Source organism: Alternaria alternata, assembly GCF_001642055.1.
Source record: "Alternaria alternata strain SRC1lrK2f unplaced genomic scaffold CC77scaffold_13, whole genome shotgun sequence".
Taxonomy (NCBI): Eukaryota; Fungi; Ascomycota; class Dothideomycetes; order Pleosporales; family Pleosporaceae; genus Alternaria; species Alternaria alternata.
The window spans coordinates 651,462-674,356 of NW_017306202.1; the positions used below are offsets into that span (position 1 = coordinate 651,462).

General features: G+C 51.6%; 10 protein-coding genes across 10 annotated transcripts; 3 read left to right on the forward strand and 7 right to left on the reverse strand.

The window, feature by feature from the left end:
• Positions 1-44: 44 nt before the first annotated feature.
• Positions 45-1,298, forward strand: CC77DRAFT_1062570 (Metallo-dependent hydrolase; the record flags this gene model as incomplete). The annotated part of the gene is made up of 1 exon (XM_018528538.1): positions 45-1,298. The coding sequence occupies one exon, from the start codon at positions 45-47 to the stop codon at positions 1,296-1,298; it is 1,254 nt and encodes a 417-aa protein (XP_018384842.1).
• Positions 1,299-1,565: 267 nt separating this feature from the next.
• Positions 1,566-3,010, reverse strand: CC77DRAFT_1072583 (hypothetical protein; the record flags this gene model as incomplete). The annotated part of the gene is made up of 4 exons (XM_018529159.1): positions 1,566-1,898; positions 1,976-2,480; positions 2,590-2,669; positions 2,719-3,010. 4 exons carry the CDS (start codon positions 3,008-3,010, stop codon positions 1,591-1,593), a joined length of 1,185 nt encoding a protein of 394 aa, XP_018384843.1. The 3' UTR covers positions 1,566-1,590.
• A 1,431-nt stretch (positions 3,011-4,441) lies between these two features.
• Positions 4,442-6,737, reverse strand: CC77DRAFT_1062572 (hypothetical protein; the record flags this gene model as incomplete). The annotated part of the gene is made up of 8 exons (XM_018528539.1): positions 4,442-4,728; positions 4,781-4,988; positions 5,024-5,063; positions 5,120-5,747; positions 5,797-5,968; positions 6,034-6,205; positions 6,263-6,613; positions 6,688-6,737. The coding sequence occupies 8 exons, from the start codon at positions 6,735-6,737 to the stop codon at positions 4,442-4,444; spliced, it is 1,908 nt and encodes a 635-aa protein (XP_018384844.1).
• Positions 6,738-7,422: 685 nt separating this feature from the next.
• On the reverse strand, positions 7,423-9,037 carry CC77DRAFT_164856 (Hog1-like MAP kinase protein). Its single transcript, XM_018530379.1, has 8 exons — positions 8,790-9,037; positions 8,692-8,739; positions 8,512-8,641; positions 8,419-8,462; positions 8,271-8,370; positions 7,864-8,220; positions 7,554-7,816; positions 7,423-7,506 (listed from the first exon to the last, which is right to left on the reverse strand). Exons 1-8 carry the CDS (start codon positions 8,843-8,845, stop codon positions 7,437-7,439), a joined length of 1,068 nt encoding a protein of 355 aa, XP_018384845.1. The 5' UTR covers positions 8,846-9,037; the 3' UTR covers positions 7,423-7,436.
• Positions 9,038-9,709: 672 nt separating this feature from the next.
• On the reverse strand, positions 9,710-10,407 carry CC77DRAFT_165280 (hypothetical protein). Its single transcript, XM_018530382.1, has one exon. The coding sequence runs from the start codon at positions 10,319-10,321 to the stop codon at positions 9,842-9,844; it is 480 nt and encodes a 159-aa protein (XP_018384846.1). The 5' UTR covers positions 10,322-10,407; the 3' UTR covers positions 9,710-9,841.
• A 1,174-nt stretch (positions 10,408-11,581) lies between these two features.
• On the forward strand, positions 11,582-13,362 carry CC77DRAFT_1072587 (guanine nucleotide binding protein, alpha subunit; the record flags this gene model as incomplete). The annotated part of the gene is made up of 6 exons (XM_018529160.1): positions 11,582-11,693; positions 11,744-12,089; positions 12,135-12,263; positions 12,316-12,445; positions 12,495-12,733; positions 12,784-13,362. 6 exons carry the CDS (start codon positions 11,582-11,584, stop codon positions 12,881-12,883), a joined length of 1,056 nt encoding a protein of 351 aa, XP_018384847.1. The 3' UTR covers positions 12,884-13,362.
• On the forward strand, positions 13,294-13,688 carry CC77DRAFT_165113 (hypothetical protein). The gene has a single exon (XM_018530381.1). It carries the CDS (start codon positions 13,401-13,403, stop codon positions 13,644-13,646), a length of 246 nt encoding a protein of 81 aa, XP_018384848.1. The 5' UTR covers positions 13,294-13,400; the 3' UTR covers positions 13,647-13,688.
• A 970-nt stretch (positions 13,689-14,658) lies between these two features.
• On the reverse strand, positions 14,659-15,821 carry CC77DRAFT_164847 (hypothetical protein). Its single transcript, XM_018530378.1, has one exon. It carries the CDS (start codon positions 15,434-15,436, stop codon positions 15,029-15,031), a length of 408 nt encoding a protein of 135 aa, XP_018384849.1. The 5' UTR covers positions 15,437-15,821; the 3' UTR covers positions 14,659-15,028.
• A 2,933-nt stretch (positions 15,822-18,754) lies between these two features.
• Positions 18,755-20,564, reverse strand: CC77DRAFT_938564 (phosphoribosyl pyrophosphokinase; the record flags this gene model as incomplete). Its single annotated transcript, XM_018534622.1, has 5 exons — positions 18,755-19,402; positions 19,450-20,165; positions 20,213-20,286; positions 20,331-20,382; positions 20,432-20,564. 5 exons carry the CDS (start codon positions 20,562-20,564, stop codon positions 18,755-18,757), a joined length of 1,623 nt encoding a protein of 540 aa, XP_018384850.1.
• A 933-nt stretch (positions 20,565-21,497) lies between these two features.
• Positions 21,498-22,486, reverse strand: CC77DRAFT_165481 (hypothetical protein). Its single transcript, XM_018530383.1, has 2 exons — positions 22,400-22,486; positions 21,498-22,330 (listed from the first exon to the last, which is right to left on the reverse strand). Exon 2 carries the CDS (start codon positions 22,266-22,268, stop codon positions 21,777-21,779), a length of 492 nt encoding a protein of 163 aa, XP_018384851.1. The 5' UTR covers positions 22,269-22,330; positions 22,400-22,486; the 3' UTR covers positions 21,498-21,776.
• Positions 22,487-22,895: the final 409 nt, after the last annotated feature.

Consider the following 22,895-nt stretch of genomic DNA (forward strand, 5'->3'; position numbering starts at 1 on the left):
TTCCACGTTTAAAAAAAAAATCTTGCTTCCTCTCACGGAACACAATGGCGTCGGACAAGAGCAGAGATGAGTCCTTTCCATGGCACCTCGGAGTCTACGATGCACACTGCCATCCAACAGACACCATGTCCAGCATCGAAACCATCCAAAACATGAAAGCACGCGTCCTCACCGTAATGGCAACCAGATCCGAAGACCAGGACCTTGTTTTATCGACAGCGAACAAGCACAGCATCAGATCTTCCGACCCGTCTCGATGGACGAAAGAAGAATGCATAGTCCCTTGTTTCGGCTGGCACCCATGGTTCTCATACCAAATGTACATATCTCCCAGCCCAGATTCCGGAGCAAACGAGGACAACGAATTGCAAGATCAAGGTCCTCTCACCGGTCAAGCAAAGATGTCCCACTATCAATCCGTCCTCCAACCCTTCCGCTCCGACCCCAGCGAAGAAGATCTCCAGATATACGCTTCATTACCAGATCCAACCTCCTTCTCCGCATTCCTGGACCTTACAAGAAAACATCTGCAACAATATCCATTTGCACTAATAGGTGAAATCGGTCTCGATCGGTCCTTCAGAATTCCTGAATCCTGGACCGGCAATACAGATCTATGGTCGAAGCGCAACAACAACCTTACGCCAGGTGGTCGCGAAGGTCGGCGCCTAACACCCTTCCGATGTAGTCCTTCGCACCAAAAGAAGATCTTTAAATTCCAATTGGATCTTGCTGCGGAGATGGGCAGAGCAGTTAGTGTACATGGTGTACAAGCGCATGGTCTTGTTCTAGAGGTACTGAGCGAAACGTGGAAGGGGTGCGAGAAACAAGTTTTGAGTAAACGGGAGAGAAAGAAGAGGGGTCAGGATCACCCTGCTGCTGAAGCCGCGTTGTCTGCTGATGAGACGCGGAATAAGGACACCGGTGAAGCAAACAGCGGTCCGAAATCCTATCCACCACGTATATGCCTCCATTCGTACTCCGGTTCACCATCCAACTTCGCGCAATACCTTCGTCCTGAGATCCCTGCCAAGATCTTCGCGTCGTTCAGCACGGCGATTAACCTGTCTGATGCGATCGACGAGGAAGATACGCCACAGGCTTTCCAAGATATCATAAAGACTGTTCCTGATGATATGTTGCTCGTGGAGAGCGATTTGCACACTGCGGGCGAGGAGATGGATAGAAGGTTGGAGGATATCATACGTAGAATATGTGGAATCAAAGGATGGGGTTTGGAGGAGGGGGTGACGAAGTTGGGAAGGAACTGGGAAGCCTTTGCTTTGGGTAATAGATGATAGGATTTGGTATGATGTAAGAAGGACAGTCATCACTCAGAAGATGTCAAGTTTTAGGCAAATGCAGTTGTATTCTGCAGTCGAGACTAGCTATCTTGTGGAATGTAGCAGTCATTTCCATATCGTTTCAAACCAGATTTCTTCAGGCCAGTCCATATCAACCGGTAGATCTCAGATCATTCCTTCTCAATCCAGTCGGTATCGGTCAATCGATGACTCTCAGATCAGTCCATCTCAAACCAGTAAATCAAGAAGTCAAACCATGATGTCCGAACATCTCAAACCAGTTCTTCTATGCAAGCATAGCCGAGGTACCAGACATCTCCATAGCGGCAAGGACATCTTCCTTGAAACCAGCTTGGGGACCAGCGTTAGCCTCCTCGATGTACTCGCCGTACTCATCGGTGTACATGGTGATGCGCTTGTGGACGGTATCGTACTGCCAGTCGCCATAGTAGACCTTGTTGATGGGGAGATCAGGGCGATAGTAGGACAGGTGCTTCAAGGCCTCGGGTCCCTCCCAACCAGGAATGTGCTCACCTACGTGGAGCTTGCGAGTGGTGATGGTCTTCAGATTAGGGAGCTTGGAGAGCATAACGCCTGAGCAAAAGTCAGTTCTTGTTGATCTTAGACGTACTAGAAGTATTTCCCAAAGTGTTGACTGCCATGAGACTTACTGAGCATCGTACGGTAGCCGCCAGTGTGACAGAAGTCTTTGTTGATGTAGTCCCACTCTTCGTGCTTGTCGTTGACAGACAAGACGATGCGTCGATCGGTGTCACGGACCTTCTGAGCCTCGATGTACTCGCTTGAGTTCAGCGTCGAGCGGTTCAGGCGCGTAAGAGGTACGATCTGGCGATTCGGATCCGGGTGGGCGCGCATCAGGTTAATCCATGATATGTCGTAGCTCAACTCTGGCGTCTTGGGTGCTTCTCCGACCAGAGTGATGGTGCGCACAGTAGCAGGATATGCGTCATCCAAACCAAGACCAATCAAGAATGAAGCAATGCTTGAGAAGGTAGGAAAGATGGTAACGTTTTCTGTCACCATGATCTTCTTACCGTACTGGAAGTTGACCGCATAGTTGAGTCGCATGCTTGCTAGACGCATGCTGTTCAGATCGCGGACGTTTAGTTCACTGCCGATCTCGCCAACAACCTCGTTGGGCAGAAACTTGAAGCACTATGATCGAATTAAACTTACCAACCTCGGATCCGAAAGCAAGAGAAAGAAAGAAGGACACAAGAGAGAAGCAGAAGAAGCAGAAAAGGAAATATAGAAATACACTTACGCTAGTAGCGTTGCGAGGCTTGTCACTGTGGGATCGGAAGACCTTGCTAGCAGGCTGGTAGCACGGATTGGGGCCAATGCCTGTACGTTTTAGACGGAGTTAAAGTGTTTAGAGTGATACAAGCCTTACTGTGGAGGGTATATCCGCGGCTTCCAAGGTTCCGGACGATCTGTCCTACAAGTTCTGAGGCCGTTAGTATGATCAGAAGACCGATAGAAGCGAACTTGCCCTCAAGTTTGGCAGCGTTGGTAGCCGCGGCGGCGTCTTTGACATCTTTGTCATCTGGCTGACTCAAGGTAAACCTCTTCTCGGTGTTGACTCCGGTGATAGCTGGCTTGCTCGCGACACTCGCTTTGCCCTTCGGCATGGGCACAATGATCTTGCCGCCGTCGCCGAACAGAGACTTCGGGGTATCAGACATGATGTAAGGAGTGCTCTTTAGGTGTTTGGAGTATCAAGAGAAGGTGCGGCTGTCAAAACAAAGTCTTGATCAAAGGAGAGGATTGAAGGAAAGGTAGGTGTTGAGGTAGAGGTGGATGTGAGGGCAAGCCTCTTTATGAGAAGATTATCTAGCTTAAGCTTGGGCCTGAGACGCGTCGATGTAGTGATTCAGGCAGCCTTGTTGATGAAAGTGAACGTGAGTGGTGTTTACCAAAACAAGAGACGTGTGGTGAGGAGCAGAGTGCGGTGGTACGGACAGCTGAGACGACGGATTCGGCTTCACGGTGAACGAGAGAATAGATACGTTAGTGGGCCAGGCGAGAACACCAAAAAAAAAACCAAAAGTATCGGTAAGTGTTCGAGTTTGAGTGTACCTTCGAATCTGCTCGAACATCAGCGTCATGAATACAAACTGTAGGCAGCCGAGACAAGGGGTGTACAAGTTCTTGTGCCAACTGGACATGGGTGCGGCAGGATCAGATTGCGTCAAGAATTTCAGGTGCTTTCAGAAATCTGTCTCGAGCCTGAAATTGATCAGTAACACCTGTGAGAACGAAGGGTAGCTACGGAGCAAGCGCATATACCGCAAGTTCTCATCGAACACCTTGTTAAGGCCAGTCATGCAAGACAATGTAGACGAGGAGAACTTCTTCATGGAAAGCCCAAATAATCCATTACACGTCTAAGTAGAGCTGAGATCTGCAAACGTAGACCAAATATTGCTCTGGATACTGCAACTGTAGCATGAGACATGATGAAAGAGAAGTGTGAGAAGAAGCCGCGTAGAAGAAAGCGACCAGAAATCAACAGGAACAGGAACGATCATTACATCAGTCTCGACGAAGAAGTCATCGCTTTCTACATGTGTCGTCCTGTATCGATGGATACAGTGATTTCCAAAGCTCTTATCCATATGTTTGCCTCTGCGTTCGAAAGGATCACCATCAGAACCATTGTTAAATGCGTCGGAACAGATCAGAAGCCCTTGGCATGAATTATGGTAATCGGGTGTACCCGACCGTTGCTTCTACTGCGACTCGAGTAATTGAGATCGAAGAAGGAATGTTTAAGAGATGGGAAGAAGGAAGAATGGTGACAACCAGACATTTGCAGAGACACAAAAAGGCCAAGACGCTAGAGGCAAACCCACCTTCTCTACCTATGTTGGGCAGGCACGGTGCACGCAGATCTATTCTGTTAACTTGACAACACCTTGGCAATCTAGGGAACGCTAAGTGGTCAAGATTGAAACGGTGACTGTTAGCAAGAAGATGCACATCACATCCACCACTACGTGAGGACTATTTGAATACCACATATTTACTTCTTCCGAACAAATGCTATAGATCGTTGTAGCAGTTTACACTCTCTGCTGAACTGCAATCATGCCAGTAGTCTACATGTCCATGTATCAATCCTTTTCAACATTGTCCTTGGTCTTCTCTGCGTCTGCGTCGAAAAACAAACTTCGTCTCTTGACGTCTGCAGGTGGTGGGCTTGCCGGAGTATCACCAATTGTCGCATCCTTCTCTCGTTTGAAGTCTTCCGCTCTCTTGAGATCACTCGGTGGAGGCGAGGACACCGGTGTCTTTGTCCCCCATCCTTTCCTCTTCTCGCTTGCCCAGGTGCCCCAGCTGGAAAAGTACGCACCCGCGCTTGCCTTCGCGTTCGAGAGATCGGGGGCTTGAGGTGCTTTCCCTGGTCATATCTTAGCATTGGCCTCTTCACAAAAGCAGCATGTTTGGCTTACACTTCTTCCCGTCGTCGACAGGCCTTCCTTCCTTCTCTGCCTGTAGTCGTGCTTCTTCGGCTCTCTTCCTCTGCGCCTCACGCATAGCTTCCATTTCTGCCCACAAGCGGTTGTACGCAGAGCTGACCTTTTGTTGGCCTACTGCAATCTGTTTACCCAAGACTTCTCTTGATTTCTCCAGTCGCTCGTCAAGATGCATTTCTGCTACCTGCCTAATCGCCACGCGAACATCAGCACACATACGCCGAGAGACACGACTTGGAAGGTTGGGTTGGAAAACAGACTAAGGGTGAGGTTTAGTCGGGCTGACGGGGCTGCTAAAAGAAGGAGGGAACGTACTGTGCCAATCGGCGTTGGACGTCTTCCATCGATAGGCCACCAGAGCAAGGGTGTTTCGGATCGACGATATCGAAGAGGTGTGAATCTGTAAATTTATTCCAGATGCGGAAGTTCTCAGTCTGCATCCAGGCATGTACCCATTCATTTGAGAACTCGCTCGCCGGGTCACCTTCAACTTCTGTGATCAACTTCTCTTTGTGTGCGTTCTTCTCCATGTATATTTTGTACTTCACCGAGCTGAGCATAGCGAGAAGGTACTCTTCGAATTGCATACGGATGAACTCTTCGCTGCCGGCGTATCCATGGTCCTTCGGTCGTGCTGGATCATTCTCATCCCATGTATCGTTGATCGTCTGTGTCAAGAAGTCGATCCATCTCCGGTCTGGTGTCGACAGAATCGATGCATTTCGCAGCGCGGCTGAGGTAATGTTTACGGTATGATCGTCGAGGTTGATAAGGATATCGCTGTATCGATCTCTTTGCTGAAGTAACAGCGAGTTTGTAGAGCCGACAATGTAGGATTTCGTGTCTTGATCTGCGAGTATGTCGAGTTGCTGAAGTGGGGTGTATGGTCCGAATAGAGAGCCTGTACCGAATAGCTGCAACGGGAGGCCCATGTATGCTAGTACTAGGTCTAGTTAGTATATCTGAGCGTAGTAACGAGGGCAAGAACTAACAGGAAGCACGCTCAGACGTCTTGAGTGAAGTGGGCATGACACACTTCTCCTCACAAGAATTGAACTTGGGATCTGCAGCATCTTGTAGGTGGCGTATCAGGCCGGGTATCAGTGAAATAAGAGCAAACTGCATCATGCACAATCGTTCGCAATGGGAGCCGAAGAAGAGAACCTATGGTTGTAAGACATTCTGTAAAGGGCGACTGAACGTGCTAGCTCGGATAGACTAAGACGTACCTTTGGTTGAAGCAAGGCGCATTTGAAAAGAACCAAAGTCTGCCATTTGAACTCGTGTATGAATTCGCGAAGAGAGATACCGAAATAATGATCTTGTTGTCCCTCCTGGTTCTTTAGCAGCTGTGGAAGACTTTCCGTGAAGCGTTCCAATATCTCAATATCCGTAAAGTCTCTACGGACGCGTCAGCTCCACGTTGTATGCCAAATCTATCATGGAGACCCAACCTACCTCTGGTTAAACCATAGCTGTGTGACAACACTTAATTGCGCCTTGATAGCCCCAAAATGTTGTGGACTATCGCTGATGACAACGACAGCCTTCTGCACCGTGCTCCTGGTAACCTCAGCCGGCCGATCGATAAGCTTGCTCGCATCGAGTTGTCGCGTACACGATATACCGAAGAGTGATGTCGCGGGTTCAGTCGAGGTTTGCGCGCGGCGGAGGGTAAAGTAGGAGTAGTCTTCTGCAGAGGCATGCGCACCGTCACTCAAGGCCATGAATGGCAGCAACGACCAGTCATTGTCCGTTGCTGGGTCGGTTCCTTCTTCTGCACCCAGCCATGTTTCCACTTCTGGGCCCCTGCATATGGTTGTTAGCCATTACCTGGCCGTCTCGATCTGTGGTTGCAACTCTACTTGTAAGGAGAAGCTTACCGCGCATGGTGGAAGTCGACGACGCAGACAAGTGGATTGAGAGTCGCCATTATCGTGCGATCGAGATGCTATCGCATAGTACTCAAAAGATATAGAGAGGAGGGTTGTAGGGCCATAGGGACCAGGCTCGCGTCCTTGAATCGTTGCGGACGCGCTCAGAGCGGTGACGAAACGGCAGTCCCTCAGTCAGCCCTACAGCGCTAGCCCGAAGCCTCGGCGATCTCCACCCGTTCCCAAGTTAGTGATCACGCCCGAGATCTCACGGACACCAGTGCCAGGGTACCTCTGAAGGAGCCTCTTCCTTAGTCTCATTTTTGTGCACCGCACATCATGGATACCCAGTCTTTGTGTTGGGTCTTGTCATCTTTTGCTTCTCACTAACGGATTGCACCACTGATCTCAGCGCACAAAACAGTCACCCAGTCATCTTGTGCAAAGCGACGAGTAACGTATGTTTGATAATATGATTTCACATTCCTACCTAGGTGGACCAAAGCCTTCACTTCCGTCATGAACATTCCTTTCGTGTACCCGCAATGGTCATTCCAATGACAATAACAAATCCATGCCCCATCTACCGCGCATCTTCATGTCACATAGGTCCACAAGACGAGACCCCGGGAATCATTGGGAACAGCCAACTCCGCCTGCGCCAGGCAGATGATACGTCAAGCCTCGGCAACTGCATGATTCGTTGTCTTAGAGACTGCAAATGGTTCTAGCTCGAGATTGGTAGACATTATTTGTAATTAGCTGCCGTTGTTCTCTTGCTCCTGTGCCGCCGCATCAACATTGTGGTAGTCCAGAATCTCAGAGTACCTGTAGTGTGTTAGTTCGTGTATGTGACATTCTTCGGCCAGACGTACATCATAATTTTCCACGTGTCAACGGGCAGGTCTGCATCGTTGAACGACCAGTCAAACTTCTCCTCCGCAATCGGCTCATCAGTGGGGTCGTGGTATGGGGCGAGGTATGGGTGAGCGAGAGCCTGCTCCGCTCGTACACGCTTCTTAGGGTCGAAGACCAGCATGTTCTCTAGGAGATCGACGGCCTGAGGCTCGGCGTTCTTGAACTTGTTGGACAAGGGTTGTCGCTCGCGCTTGGGAAGTGACTGGACGAATCGCAGTGTCTGGTAAAGTTAGCGAGTTGCTCCTGAGTCTGCATCGTCCTACTTACGTTCTCACTGCAGATGGTCTGGATAACATCATCGGGGGGTGTACCGAGAAGTTCGGTAATGATGGAGAACTGGTTCACGTGGTCCTTTCCAGGGAAGAGCGGCTTGCCCTCGAGCATCTCGGCGAAAATGCATCCTGCACTCCAGATATCAACCTCAACATCGTACTTTTGCCATGTGAGCATGATCTCAGGGGCTCGGTAGTATCGGGTAGATACGTAACCCGTCATCTGGGGATCCTGTATACGGGCGAGACCGAAGTCGCAAATCTTGAGATCGCAGTTCTCGTTGACGAGGATGTTGCTGGGCTTCAAGTCGCGGTGCACAACACCAGCGGAGTGGACGTATTTCAGGCCACGCTTTGGAAGTCAGCACATTTTCTTGGTTATCTGGAGGTTTTGCCACACACCAAAATCTGGTAGAGGAAGTATTGAATGAACTGCTTCTCCAGCGGTCTGGAGGTGAGCAGGCGGTGCAGATCGGTTCCGAGGAGCTCGGTGACGAAGTAGCTGGGCGAATTAGTGTTTGCTTGGGTCGGTGGTAATGTGGCTGCCTACATGTCCTCGAGGGGAGAGATGAAGATGTCGCTCAGGCTGATAATCTGGTTTATGTTAGAATTTTCGCTGGGGAACGGCAGTTGCATTGCCCACATTCTCGTGTCGAAGATGCTTCAGGAGCTTCAACTCTCGGTATGTCCGCTTTGACAGGACTGGGGTGCTGAAGGGCTTCATGATCTTCTTGATAGCCACGGCCTGGCTAGTAAGCTGGTCCTTGGCTGAACTGTGGCCGAGTCAACATTCAATTCGTGTCTAGGGTTGCGGGAGTCGTACCAGACGAGACCAAAAGCGCCCATGCCCACGGGCTGCAGGTCGGTGTACCTTGTCGATGTCAGTTATGCCAGAAGACGTAATGTGGGGTATGCCCGCACCTGCTGGTAATCTCGAAAGTGGTGCCGAAAATCTGGGCGCGTACGAATTCCGCCATGATGATTGTTGGTGGTTATGATGCTGCGACAGGCGCGAAAAACGGTCTTGGGCGAAAATTGGGGGTTGTGGTGGTGGAAGAGGGCGAGTAGGACGTCGTGGGGTATTCGCGAATACGTCGGGGCTCTCTAGTCGCACGTTGACGCTGCTAGATCAGGGCAGGTTTTATTGGGCTCGGTGGCTAGGTCCGGCAATCAAGGGCTTGCGCGACACAGCTCCGAGGGATCTTTCTTGTCGTCTTCAGAATTTGCACCAGGGGTGTCGCGAACGTCGACGGCTGGACACGTTGGGATGCTTTGGCTGCCGCTTTGAATGTTCAGCTTTGGCAGTAAGCGGGTCGGCGAGAAGACAATCGAGGCACCGACGGGATGACCTCAGCTATGTGCTACACAAGGATGAGGCTCGAGGGCGTGGCGAGAATGCAGATCAGTGCGGAAAGGAAGAGGTGAAGGTAAGAAGACAATCGAGGGGCAGGCACCAAATGCGATGGAGGGACGCATGCACATGGCCCGGGCACGGAAGTGTCGCTCACACAGGTTTCGGCCTGTTCTGGTGACGTCACGATGGATTTTGAAATTTCCATTACAGCCCGTGCATTACACCCAGCGCAGCCATTTCCTGCGCTTTTACTGGCGGTGCAAAAGGCCGTCACAGCAATGCATCCTGTCCTGTCACTGTACCCCACTGCGACCTCGAAGCTCTTTCCGCATTCACTCGCGGCCTTCCCCTCCATTCACGTGTCTGGTCCGTGCACATCAGTCGCCCACCCCGAACGGTGACTTTGCAGCTGGCATGCAGCCACACTTGCTCTTTTAACGACCAACATGCCTGGGCAGCTTGACTTGCCTTGGTTGTATAACCTGTCCTAGCCTGTCCTTGCGTTGACAACCTTGACTTTGCTGACGGCACGAATACACCTGCAATATTGACGTATGAAGAAGGTATACCTAGAACACATCCGCATGCCTATATATATGACCTCTAGTACCGCGTTATCTTATCTGTTGGGCCCGTCTCCCTGATGTTCTGATTTCTCATCACCCTGCTTTCCTACCAATGGATCCAAACTTGTCGTCGTCTTCAAGCTTAGCGGCGAGAATATCAACGACGCGTGAACGGTACCTGACTTCAAGGGCCGATTACCAGCCCTCGTGGCATCCCTGATATGACGTTGCGTAATGCTTCGTTTGCGGCTCGCTCCGAAAGCGTGTGAATGGTATGCTGCGGCTATCACGGAACATGGTAGCGGTCTGAAACATGCACGCGATTGCTGACATGTGGCCCCGTCAACTCTTTTCTGTTGTAACCCACCCGAGCGGATGTCCTGATAATGCACGACATCGACCAAAACATGTCCGTAGTCGCCAAAGGTGGGGAATTGGGCCCGACAGATGTATTTGGTCAGCCTCCAGCTAGCCTCGCTTGCAGCTAGCCAATATTGATGGAGAGGCAGGGCAGTCTGACGAGAGGCTCGCATTCATCTTCAGTCAGGGGACCAAGAGGCAATTGTATTCGTGCCAGACTTAAATTAGACTCACTTTACATTGGAGAGGGCAGCCCCGAGGACATGGCTACCTCGGAAACGCCGTTGCATGTCAGTCCCACGCAGTTGCATGGTGTTGGCGCTGGCTGGGCGACGAGGTAAACTCTATCGTGGAGGCGTTCCAGATTGAGACTTGGGGGCTGAGCCGTTCCTCGCGGTCGCATTGTGAAGCCAACACAGAGCAGAGGAGCGAAGCTGCAGACTGCAGGTCCTGTATATAGAAGTCTGGAGGCACAGCTGCAGCGCGTAGTGCAGGGGCCGTTGTATCAAGGGGCCGTGGTGGACTGCGTGTTGGAAAGCCGCGGGTGGTAAGCCGAGATAGATGCCTTTCGGATATGACAGCCACGAGCCATGGCAGCCACGGCGTCGTACATGGCCTCGAGCGTCGTTGGGGCACCACCACCTCCCATTGCATTGCATCGCATCTCCACTGCCAGTATCCGCCAGCACTTTGCCCTTCTGCGCTCGCTTCAGCGCGCCTTATTCCGCAGCTTGGCTCGTGCCATTTACCCTGATCGCTGCTCTAGCATCCACGATTGAATGAGGCTTAGCAGCATCGCGCCTGCCATCATTGCCTTCATCACCCTCTCGTAATCCACGCCTCGCACTGTGAGCAGACGAGCCAGCGCATCTGCCCGACGCACTCGCCCGGCACTCCGCTGCAAACGACGCTTCCTGTGACGACGCCGACGCCGTGAAAGTGGTGATTGCGCCTTCTCCAGATCCCGCGCCTTCCTCATCAACTTACTGGGGAAGGCACCTCCGCACGAGCCACAGGCAGCCCTGGAGTCTCGGATCTAGCTCACCAAGACGACCCTACCGTCCATACAACAACACCACCACCGTCGCATACCAAACCCCCGTCCGTCCCTGTGCTTCAGCCCGACCCCGCTTCCATCGCTGCTGCCATCCACGCTGGCGACCTCGCTGCCGCGCCCGCCCACGTTGCGAGGCCCCCTTTGACGGGAGCTGCGTGTCGGATTAAGCCGACGGAAGCGTCACCACAGCTCCAGCAACGCGCCAACCGTCACGCCGCCATCCGGACCACACGCTCTTTCGCATCGCCGCCTGTATTCGACGACGACGTTTCTGCGACGCGCTGAGCCTAGTGCTCCATCATTATCCCGCGCCCGACTCCCCCCCCAGCGCCCGCGGCCGCGAGCCGCACCACACGCCGGCATTATGGGCATCTGCATGAGCACCAACAATGACGATGTCGAGCAGAAGAAGCGCAGCCAGGCCATTGACCGCAAGCTCGAGGAGGACTCGCGACGGTTACGGCGGGAGTGCAAGATCCTGCTGCTGGGTGAGTAGCTCCAGCCTGGCAGCCGCTACATTTGCTAACACGCCCTGCAGGCTCCGGAGAAAGCGGAAAGTCGACCATAGTCAAGCAGATGAAGATCATACATCAGAACGGCTACACGCAGGATGAGCTCGCCATGTACCGCCTGACTATATACAAAAACGTCATCGACTGCGCAAAAGCCCTCATTGGCGCCATGCGACAATTCGACGTTACCCCCGAGAAGCCAGGCAATGCCGAGCTCTGCGACTACCTGCTCGAGTACACAGTCGATCCTGATCCCGAGAAGCCCCTCGATGTACGGGTAGGCCAAGCCATCACATCCATGTGGAGCGATCCATGTGTTGGCAAGGTCCTCGAGCACTCGAGCGAGTTCTACCTGATGGATTCCGCCCCATAGTAGGTTTGCGCATCCCTCTCCATCAACCACACTGACCCTTTCAGCTTTTTCGACGAGGTAGAACGAATATCCGACCCCAACTACGTGCCCATCGAATCCGACGTCCTACGAGCGCGTACCAAGACCACCGGTATCTACGAGACAAGATTCACGATGGGCCAGCTCAGCATACAGTACGTGCGCCCCTTCAAACCATATTCTGGTGTTCAGGCTAACATGAAACAGCATGTTCGACGTAGGGGGTCAACGGAGTGAGCGCAAGAAATGGATACACTGTTTCGAAAACGTCACATCAATCATCTTCTGCGTGGCATTGAGCGAATACGATCAAGTGCTGTTAGAAGAAAGCTCACAAGTATGTAACCAAGTGGAGTATTTTGCCCATTACTGACTCGCGCCCCTAGAACCGGATGATGGAAAGCTTGGTGCTCTTCGACTCGGTAGTCAATAGCCGGTGGTTCATGAGAACGAGTATCATCCTGTTCCTCAACAAGGTCGATCTGTTCAAGGCAAAACTCGCACGATCACCACTCGGCAATTACTTTCCAGATTACTCTGGCGGCAATGATGTCAATCGTGCGGCCAAGTATCTGTTGTGGAGGTTCAACCAAGTCAACCGAGCTCACTTGAACCTATACCCTCAGTAAAAAAAGCCCTCTCCTCAAGCCAACCCACGCATACTAACCTCGCTAGTCTCACACAAGCCACCGATACGTCCAATATCCGACTCGTCTTCGCCGCCGTCAAGGAAACAATACTGCAAAACGCACTAAAAGACTCCGGCATACTATGATCGTCCACACAACACTCGCACCCACACGTGACGGCCAGGCATACGACCTACGAGTGCTGCGACATGCTCAGCTTCCTTTCCGCCATACCCATACACTTACATAATACACGAGCCCTTTACGATCATTACTCCCGATCGTGCCACTCATGATGCACATCCTCGGTCACGAAACGGGAACTTTGGGAGATATTATTGCCTCTAGCTATCCATACAAAGAGCGCAGCATTGGTGTTTTTGGCGTTTAAAGATTCCCTGGGACTTGCTCCTTTTCTTCTTGTCTTGGATAATGGGAATGTCTTCATCACAACATTTTTTCTCCCTGTGGGAGTCAGTCGGATTTTCCCATCGAGTGCTGAACTTTGGTTGCCCCTTGTCCCCCAATCTTGCTTCTCCTGTTTCCTGGTTTATCTTCTATGGACTGCTGAGAGAAAGCCAAAGAGGAAAAAGTTGAATGCACACCCATTCTGAATCCCTTTCTATGTAGGCTGGGGTTTCGCCCGCTAGGGAGCGGACTTGTATGCTATATAGTCTCTCCTTTACGATATGTCTTTTTATTTGTGTCTTATTCATCAATTTCATTCCCGCGACACGGTCAAACAACGAGGAGGAACTCTCTAGTTTATCAAACTACTACCACGACCCTTTGCGATGGTTTTTCATGGCCTCGAAGCGTTCGCGTAGATATAATGTACGCCACCATTTTCAAATGCCAATATATCATATTGACTTGCATATACATCTTTTAATTTTGGTATGTAGCTAGACCCTACTATGATGAACAGATAGTTGTTGTGGCATATTTGACACGTATACTCCTCACGTGAATCCTTGCTCCATCCATTCCACATTCCGTTCCTACATTCAAGCCAAGACTACGGACACCGAAATCGGAAAACGATATCATCGTGGCTGTGTCACTGTCATCTCATCCTCGGTGCATACACCCTGTTCATCCAATCTAACCAATAGTGCCGCCACGCCGCAACATCCGTAACCGCGCGTCCTTCGTCTTGCACATCTGCGCATATGCGCAAGACAACGACCGAAGCACCGGGCGGGCGGAGAAATTCGAAGAACGTCATTGTGTTTTTTTCAGAAACGTGTGTTGAAGAGGACATAGCACGTCACCTATGTATCCCACTACGCTGGGACGTGAGGAGAAGAAGAGTGAGGCGCTTGGGAGATGCAAGGGGTATCGTGGTTTCCGCTGCCCGTCGGCCTTAGATGTAGCGAAAAATGGTCATTTGCTCTACGACGTGGAATTTCTTTGCCGACTCAAGCACGCAAGATTTGAGGATTTGCTACATAGGGGGTTGAGAGCGGGTAGTGTGCTATCAGGCGTGTTGTTTCAAGTTCTGAGAGTCGCATGTTTCACGAATCAATCATTGTTTTGTCTATCAGCTTAGTTGCCCGCGTATTTCCCTTGTCAGTTAGGCGACAATAAGTGCTTCATGTAGACCGAAAGTTACATATCACCGAATACCTATAAGCATGCACAAAGTTTGTTTGTGTTTGTGGGGGAGGAGGAGCGGGGAGAGCACAAGTGCGGTAAGCTCCATGATGCACCTGAGAAGGTTGCCCGCTTGAGGAAAATGGAAGCGAAAGTATGTTTGGGCGGAGAAGAGATTCCACGTTACGAAATACCTTGAGAAGGGGGGGAAGAAGGCTATTGTTGCTCTTACATGATAAATAGCCAAGTGTTTTACTTGAAGAGGCGATCGCGCCTTAGATCCGATCCATATACGAAATTGATGGGGCGGAGCGTACGTTCAGCCTTAAGGTATGCAACTGAGATTGCGGATTCAATCACTACATAGAGATAAGGCCAGGGCAAGTGTGATTTTGGATCAAATTTGAATTCGTAGTATGTGAGTCCGTGTTTCTGCTGCCTGTTTCCAGCTAGCTGACCCCTCAAGTAAACGCCTGCCCATGCCAGCCCAGTTCGCCAATACCCAATGGCCGTGAGGGTTCTTTTGTGGTATATCGAATTTTGTATAAGAAAAAGGAAAAGGTATCGTGACATCGTTAACGCCTGATTCCGCCCGCTATCGCATGATGCCGCTCGCTCTCAAAGGCGTACTGTGTTTTGTTCCCCGCGACTTCTTCGTTTGCTACACAACTAGCAGCTATTGCGTCGCTCGCAACTTAGAACTTGTTGGACAAGAAAGTGTGCTTCTCGAAGCTCATGCGCCTCTGTCTCTCTGCGTTGCTCATCTCCGAAGAAGTGCTCGGTGGAAGCGCGTGCTTTGCATTAACCGCCAGAGGAGCGAAAATCTTCGGACCAAGGATAGGTGAATCGGCAGCCTTGGTGGTGGGAGAAGATGGCGCGCTGATAGTGCTAGCCTCTGAGGGTGGGGCTGCGACACTTGTGATGCTTGAGACTGAGGAAATAGACTGGTGGCGCGCTGGTCGGTTGGATAGAAACCCGTGAGCAGGCATGACGGGCTCGGTGGGAGATTGAACACCGGAACCGGACTGCTTCTTGACGGGAGTGTTGACAGTGAGAAAGTTCTTTGGGAACGGAATGTGGTAGGTTGAGCTAGTGGAAGACATTGCGCCAGGTTGGATGTCGGGTATTGGTATGTGGGTGGTGGAGTTTTGGTTGGAGGTGAGGAATATGGTTAGAAGAAGTTGTTTTGGTAAAGGTAATGTTGGTTTGCTGGAGGACGAGAAGAGGTAATCGGCACTTCTTATATATGTCCACAAGATTGGCTGTAATTGTGAAAGTATTCAAGTTCGGTGTTGTGCGTGGGTACCACGGATAGCGCTGCCAAGCAAGTTCCGCTGGGGCTCGCGTGTGTCAAGTGACCTCTGTAACTGGCTGGAGCGTTTTGATGATCTACCAAAAGTAAGGTCCGACGCGCTTGAGTCTCCGGTCAATCTGCTTAGTGCGTAATTTGAGCGTGGATAGCTCCGCTTAGCATGAAAGAGCTGGGTCCAAAATCAATATGAAGCTTGGGGTTGCAGCGCGGGATGTCGCAGATGCTTCCGCACGCTGTGTCTTGGCCGTGGAGCTGTAGTTGACCCTGACGATCGTGCGTCCGGTGCGCTAAGGATGCTCCGCTGTAGATGGCGCAGTTCGTCCGTTGATTGATAAGACCGCAGGTACACTTGTTACGCGTGCGTAAGCGTCTGGCTGCGTGTACGTGTATGATCGACCTAATTTGAGGCTGACTGTGGGTTCAAATGTACTTGGCAGGTTCTTGTCCGCCAGTAATGGTGCGCTGCTCGTGGATCTGGGGTCGCCGCAGATGGGACGTCTGTGTGTTTTGGTTCCAGAAAGGTTTTGGGAACGACAAGACAGGACAAGTTCGCTTGGCGGCCTCAATACTTTCGACCTCTTGGGCGACTATCAAGGTATCTTGGCAAAAGGTTAAGATGTTTGACGCGGCAGAGTGGGGAATTCAACGATTCGTAGTGGAGGGAGAAACAGATACTGTAGACCAGACTGAAAGCTCCTGGGCTTAAGAAGGGGAAGGTATAGCTTTTCGGCTTGACAACGCGCCTCGGCCCAAGGGCATTCAGCAGGATGACCAGGTGGATTAGGAATAAGTAATCCGAGATAGAAGCGACGCGAAGAAGCGCGTGAAGCAAGCTCAACCTCTTAGAGGCGTGCATAGCTGTGGAAAACTGGGATACAAAATCTCAGCATGCATACCCGCTCTTTGCGAGCCCATGCGGGTCCTCACCAGTCGGTGCGCAAGCGCTAGATGCTGAGATGAGTGGACCGACAGCTAGCAGAACCCACCACGTTGGTGTAGCTAGAATGCTCTGTGGTTAGATCTCGTGGGATGTTTCTGGCTCTATGGAGTAAGAGGATGACGCGACCCCCTACACGTCGTGAGGGAAACCTCGCGCCATAGGCCAAGTCTTTTGCGCATGCTGAGTACACAATTGACCTTGCATAAGGCGGCCACGCTCAACGAACGCCAATTTCTGCCATGTGGTACTAATTTGTTTTTCGATGAACGTTCCTGGGGAATCTAGCCGGTCGTGAGGAGCGTGCTTTGCATCATGCGGGGGTGTACAGGCCGCAGGCGGATCCGCGCCCCTTGTGTGTGTTTAGTGAGAGTAAGCCGAAGATAGCCTGGATGCATAGGAACGAAGGAGTCTTTGCAGGCGCCATGGTGTGATGAAGGAAAGATGCGCGGGCAGCTGGCGGAGCTCGAGGTCGAAAATCTTCCGAAGCTTCCTAGAGTCTCAGGTGACGCTACCTTATCTCCGTTTTTTCCTAATAAGCGACGATGCATGTAGGCGAGTACGGCGAGTTATTCCATGTCTGCCTATAACACCACCACGCCTCCCAAGCTCAGGCCTTCTCCATACATTATGACGTCTACACGATTCAGGCTCGCGATAACACCACCACGCGTCCTGTATTCAACCACTGCTTGCGTGTCCTTTTATCCATTAAATCCACCGGCTTTGTGCCGAGACATGCAGCGTCCATGGCTGCATGGTGTGCAGCATTTTCTACAACTTACAATGATCTTCATTTTGCAAGGAATTACGGTGTAACAGCTAGCATGATTACTGGATGAAACACATTTCACGTCCACCTTAGGAGTCAAACGGTCGCCTTATCTCGACTTCTGAACTTCGATGTCATGCAACGGAGGCCAACCGGAGTCCAACGGCAGACACCATATTAGTAAGGGTGGTGTCGTGGATGTGCGCCAACAGTCATCGAAATCGTTTTTAGCCCAGCTACTGCCAGGAGGATGGAGTAGGGTCGGCCTACATGAGATTGTTGTTGGATGTTGATGGACAGTAGGCCATGGCAATATGGACCGTGTATGCGCAGAAAACTACATCAAATCATGAAGAGATATTAGTCGATTTGTGCCTAGAAGTTATATCTATACGAACCATATGCAGCTGCCACATGTGCAGTACCAAGACCATTCTACATGTCAAATTCTCCGTGTTGACTTAACCTGTTCACTCCACCCTCTACGAGTTCTAGCATCCAGAATCTTGCCACATTCCGGTGGGAGTACACCAAGATAGCGGCGGCAGCTGCGGGAGATGCGCACTAAGCATCTCGTGTAACAAGCGGTGTGAACAAGATCCCCCTAGGCTTGCAGCTAGTGTGGGGTTAGCAATCCGGTGAGCAAAGAAGTAACCAGGTGGGGTAGCCGGTGGGAATAATTCCCTGGCTATACATGCAGAGTAGTCAGTCGTATTTCTGGGAAGTGGTTCATCTCATTGTCGTTTCAATATATCTCAAACATAGAGCGAAGTAGATATAGAAAGCCCAAACCGTATATCTCTAACACACACCAAGACGACACAACTGTGGTGTTTTGGTACAAAGGTACTGCACGAAAATGTTACTCATGCATCATGTCTGTACAAGAGCCCTCCCGCACCCGAAATCCCATGGTATAAGAAGCTGGGCATTCGAAGGAGCGCTCTACCTGGTATATATTCTCCCAACGTTCCGTTAAGAGTACACCGTATCGTATCACGGGACTCCTGCAGGCTCAAGGCCTGCATCGTTGGTTCTCATGCTTTGCAACCTTGCTAGATCGCCAGCTGTCGCGATGTCTTACATCATTCAGACTCGGGCGCTGACAAAGGCTGTCTAGAAGGGGGAGAAATTGAAAAAGAAGAAAGATAGACATAGAGGAACGGGAAAACAGTCAAGCAGTATCAATACTGCCTATGATGTTGTAACTTACTGACATGTGGCTTTGAGCCTCACAGGTATCCCTCTTCATCGTAATTCATGCCACATTGTAGGCTTTTGGGTGCCTGACCATAACGCCATACCGCTCATCAAAGCCCCGTGGGCAGTGCCCGTACGCCTTGCTAATCGCATATTCAAATCCTTGAACCATCCTTACCGTGTGTTCCATGGCCATTGCCCTAATCATAGTGAAGAAAAAGCTGGCTCATGCTCTCTCCGTGGTGGTTTCTACGAATCGCCTCTGCCAGAAGGTTGTCAATGTTAATGACTACCAGTTTATCGGGGCTCGCCTGTGCAAGCTTGTGTTCGGGGATCGGAAACGCGTTCGTGATGATGATCTTGTCGATGACATCGCAGTTGTTCAACTCCTCTAGACAATCACCACCAAAGATACCGTGGGTCGCGAAGCAGTACACCTTTGTCGCACCGCCACGCTTGACCACAGTCTCAGCGGCTGCAATCCATGACGCAGATTTGTCCATCATGTCGTCAACGATGAAAACAGGACGGTCCTTGACGTTGCCAACAAGGGTAACCATGGTCTCGAGCTCGGGGTTCTTGAGGTCCTCTTCTTCGTCTTCAGATGATGCAGCGGCATCGTATGTGCCACCAAGGGCATGCGAGTGCTCGGTATCTCTGTTGCGCGTGGAAGAGGTAGTCGACATGAAAGAAGACATCATGTGCGGAGGTATATCGTCATTGTCGCTCTCAGACGGAGGGCGGTTGCGCCAAGTACTGTGTGACGTTGCGGACATTGATGGGGAGGGATGTGTATCGTCGACAATATGACCTTGTACGAGTCTCCCATGAATGACGTTTCTTGCGCGCTGTGCATGTTAGCTTTGCTCAATGGTCCACTCTAGTCTGGACAAACCTCATCAGTGTACTCCTCGGCGCCGCTCTCATCCGCACTCTGCTCTTCGGGCTCTTCCTTGTTATTCTCTACGTCAGTCCGAATAGGTTCCAGTGGTACCTCAGGCTCCACGATGGAGCCTGCGCGCATTGACTTGGACAGTGGATGGCTGGTGGGTGGTTCTGACCACCCGTTGGCTCGCCTTTGTAGGGGATTTGATGGTATGCGCTTGAGACTCGATTTGCTTGGTTCTGCCTTTGGTTCTATGGTCATCTTGCTGATAGGCGTGATGTCCGCGTCGGCATCTAGGGCAGCTTCAACCAGGTCTGGTGTTTCGTATGAGCCATCAAGCCTGAGCTGCTCGAACATGGCGCTCTCGTTCCAGTGTACCGCCGTGCCTGCCCTCCGCCTGTCGGTTGTAACAATGCCGAAGCTGAGCTTCAAAGCATCCGCCAGCGACGTAACGCGCTTGGTGCCACCGGGGTTCTTGCTGACGACCACGGCTTCCCTCCAGTTGGGCACATTGACGCGTATCCAGCGGGCGAGGAGGGGCTCTGCGACGAGATTATCGACAGGGCATTTGAAGAAGCCCTGCATCTGGGAGGCGTGGAGGTCGATGGTCATGACGTGATTGACACCGGCGATATGAAGAAGGTTCGCGACCATGCGGGCTGTGATGGCCCCGCGGTGCTGCTTCTTCTTGGACTGGCGCGAGTATGGGAAGTAGGGCATGACGGCTGGTGGTGTCAGTAGCTGGTATTGAGCCCATGCAGAGGCCAAGTACCTGTCACCGACTTGGCTGAGCCGCCTTTGCAGGCAGAGATCATGATCAGCAGCTCCATAATCGAGTCGTTGATTCTGACCCATTAGCCGTTGACGCTCAAGAAGGCTGGGCTACGCACTTCTCGCTTCCACTCTGGACGATGAAGACATCCTTGTTCCGGATTGACGTGTCTGCAGACAGTTAGCACCTGAGGGACGCCAGAGTGGTGGCCAGACATACGAATGGTAACGGAAGTCTCTCCGTTCTTGAATTTGCCCAGGGTTGCAGAGCCAGGCTTCATGCCCAGGCGGTCGCAGATACCCTCGACGAGCTTTGGGTGCGAAGACCCGCCAAAGACGAGTGCGCCCCTCATGGTGGGCGGACCGAGTAGGGTGACGTTCTCGTAGTGGGCAAACTGTGGTGAGGGCTGCTGAGGCCGGTCGTGTCTGTCAAAATTGTTCGACATCCTAGCTCAGATACGGGCCCTTGAGGGGTTTAGCTCAGCCCCACTCTATTCGCCGGATAAGGAAAAGGCTACCAGCCAACGTGATGCCTGACTCGCGATCAACAACGTGCCCAGAAGGCTGACTGAACAACAGGGTTATTAAGCAGGACTCAAACGACCATCTCACGATCTAGGGAACTACGGGAGCGGAAGACTAGGCAGGAAGATTGTCATCTGTCTTTATGCATATGCCTTCGTCGACCAAGCGTCTTACAAGCTGCTGCGCTGTCACGCGATCGAATCACAATGCTTCCTAGCCAACGGTGCGCGCACGATGCACTTAGTCGCCTTTGTACTTGCAGTCCATGAGACCCCGCCTTGCAACATCCATCCATGACCAGAATATACACGAGAGACGTGACATGCTATGCACTGGCCTTCGCAGTACAAATTTGTAAGGAAGGACAAGTAGGAGAGCACATGGAGTCCGAAGAGGTTTGATTCAAGGCTTCTAAGTAGGCATAGATACATCGTGTCACCGGGTAGCGCAGCTCGATGGAAGAAGAAGAGACTTTGCCGTACCAGGATGATGCAGTTTCAGCAGACACACAGCTGTTTCCTTAAGTTGTCCGTTCGCGAGCTATACATCAATACTGTCAGTAATTGTCTGTTTAGGACAGCTTTGCCCTACTGCAGTGGATGTTGCACAAGCTCACCGCTTGCTTTGTGCTCCTGTGGCCCTGGTGCTGAACGTTACTCAAACTATACAAGTTCCCACACCGGAACTCAACCGATTTGTGACTACATTCTGGCAGGGTCGCAGCCGTTCGGCTTCCTCGACGATCCCCACATATTCCTCGAAAGAATTTCATAGGCATCGCTCAAGGTATATCAGAGCGCGCGTTGAACTATGCCTTAGTCACACAAGTCGCAAGGTATAGTCGCCAAATCCAACGTCAATCCATTGAAGCCATGACCATTACACTTATTTCCTGCATACATCACTGAGACAGATTGTGGCGGTCCCTCTCGAGGCATCCCTTCGTGAAGATTGAGCCATCAGGGCCTGTTTGGCATTAGTTCATAGAAGCTGTCTAACGGGGTGGTGAGTGCTTTGGGAGCCCCATCTTTCTCGCCGCACTACAAGGAGACGCCAGTACTTAGGCGGTGAGCTGGTGTCACCATGGCAGGTACGTACCCTGATATCTGTAATTGGAAGAGTGGCCAGATGCGGATGTGGTAAACAGAAGAGCGCGGTGGGGCGCAACAGTGAGAAAGCAGCGCTTCTCCTGTCCTACCCTGGCATAAGCCTGCAGAAGAACAATGGCGCCCCATAAGACAAATAGTGGAATCATCACGATCCCCTCGATCCCCATCATTTTCAACTGGTGTGATGAGCGGTAAGGCTGAAAAGGAATACTTCGATTGGTAGTCTGGGTCGCAGTATGTGTGGACACTAGTTTGTGTCGTCCGCCTCCGATGACCAGGTCTCAGCTGTGATTCCATGGCTGACATGCCCCTCGATGTTGCGGTGCGCGGTTTGCCCTTTGCATTTGACAAAAAACGGCGTACACGACAGCTACATATAGCGGTCGCCCAGCCAATCGAGCAGCCATAGACGCGGAAACGCATACCCAAGAGCCTGGTTAGAGGTTGTGATGAAGCTTAAGAGCGGGTGAGATGCTGTGCTCCGTCTGACGCGTGCTCGAATCTGTTGGTACTCGGTCATGAAAAGTGGTGTGATCAGGTATTACTCAACGGACCCGGTTGAATCACCAATTACGAATCACCCGACGCAGAAGACTATGCTCTGAATCCTAGTCCAAGGGAGGGGGCATCTTGGAAAGACAATGTCAAGCCGACCATGGGATGACCTCGGCGATCATGAAAGCCTGCACAAGAAGCTGCATGGTAGAGAAATTAGATCGCGTTACAACCGTGTCTGGCTGCCATGATGTCAAGCCGTAAACCAAATTGCGGCTCACTGCGACGGCGGCTTTTCAAACAGCTAGCGAAAATCCTCGCAAGCGCTTGCCTGGATGAAATTTGAGAGGTCGCGTGGAGGTGAGCCAAGCCTCCTGGGCATGCCTGAGGTGGGCAATGAAGCTAGCGAGAAGGGGGAAGTCGCCCCGTTCAGGATTGACGCGCATTCGTCCACACGCAGAACGCCACACGGGCGCCATGATCACAGGCGGACGTGATGGTTGCACCGATCTTGCATTGTGGCACCGAGCGCCAGGTTCAGTCCGATCCGGTGTA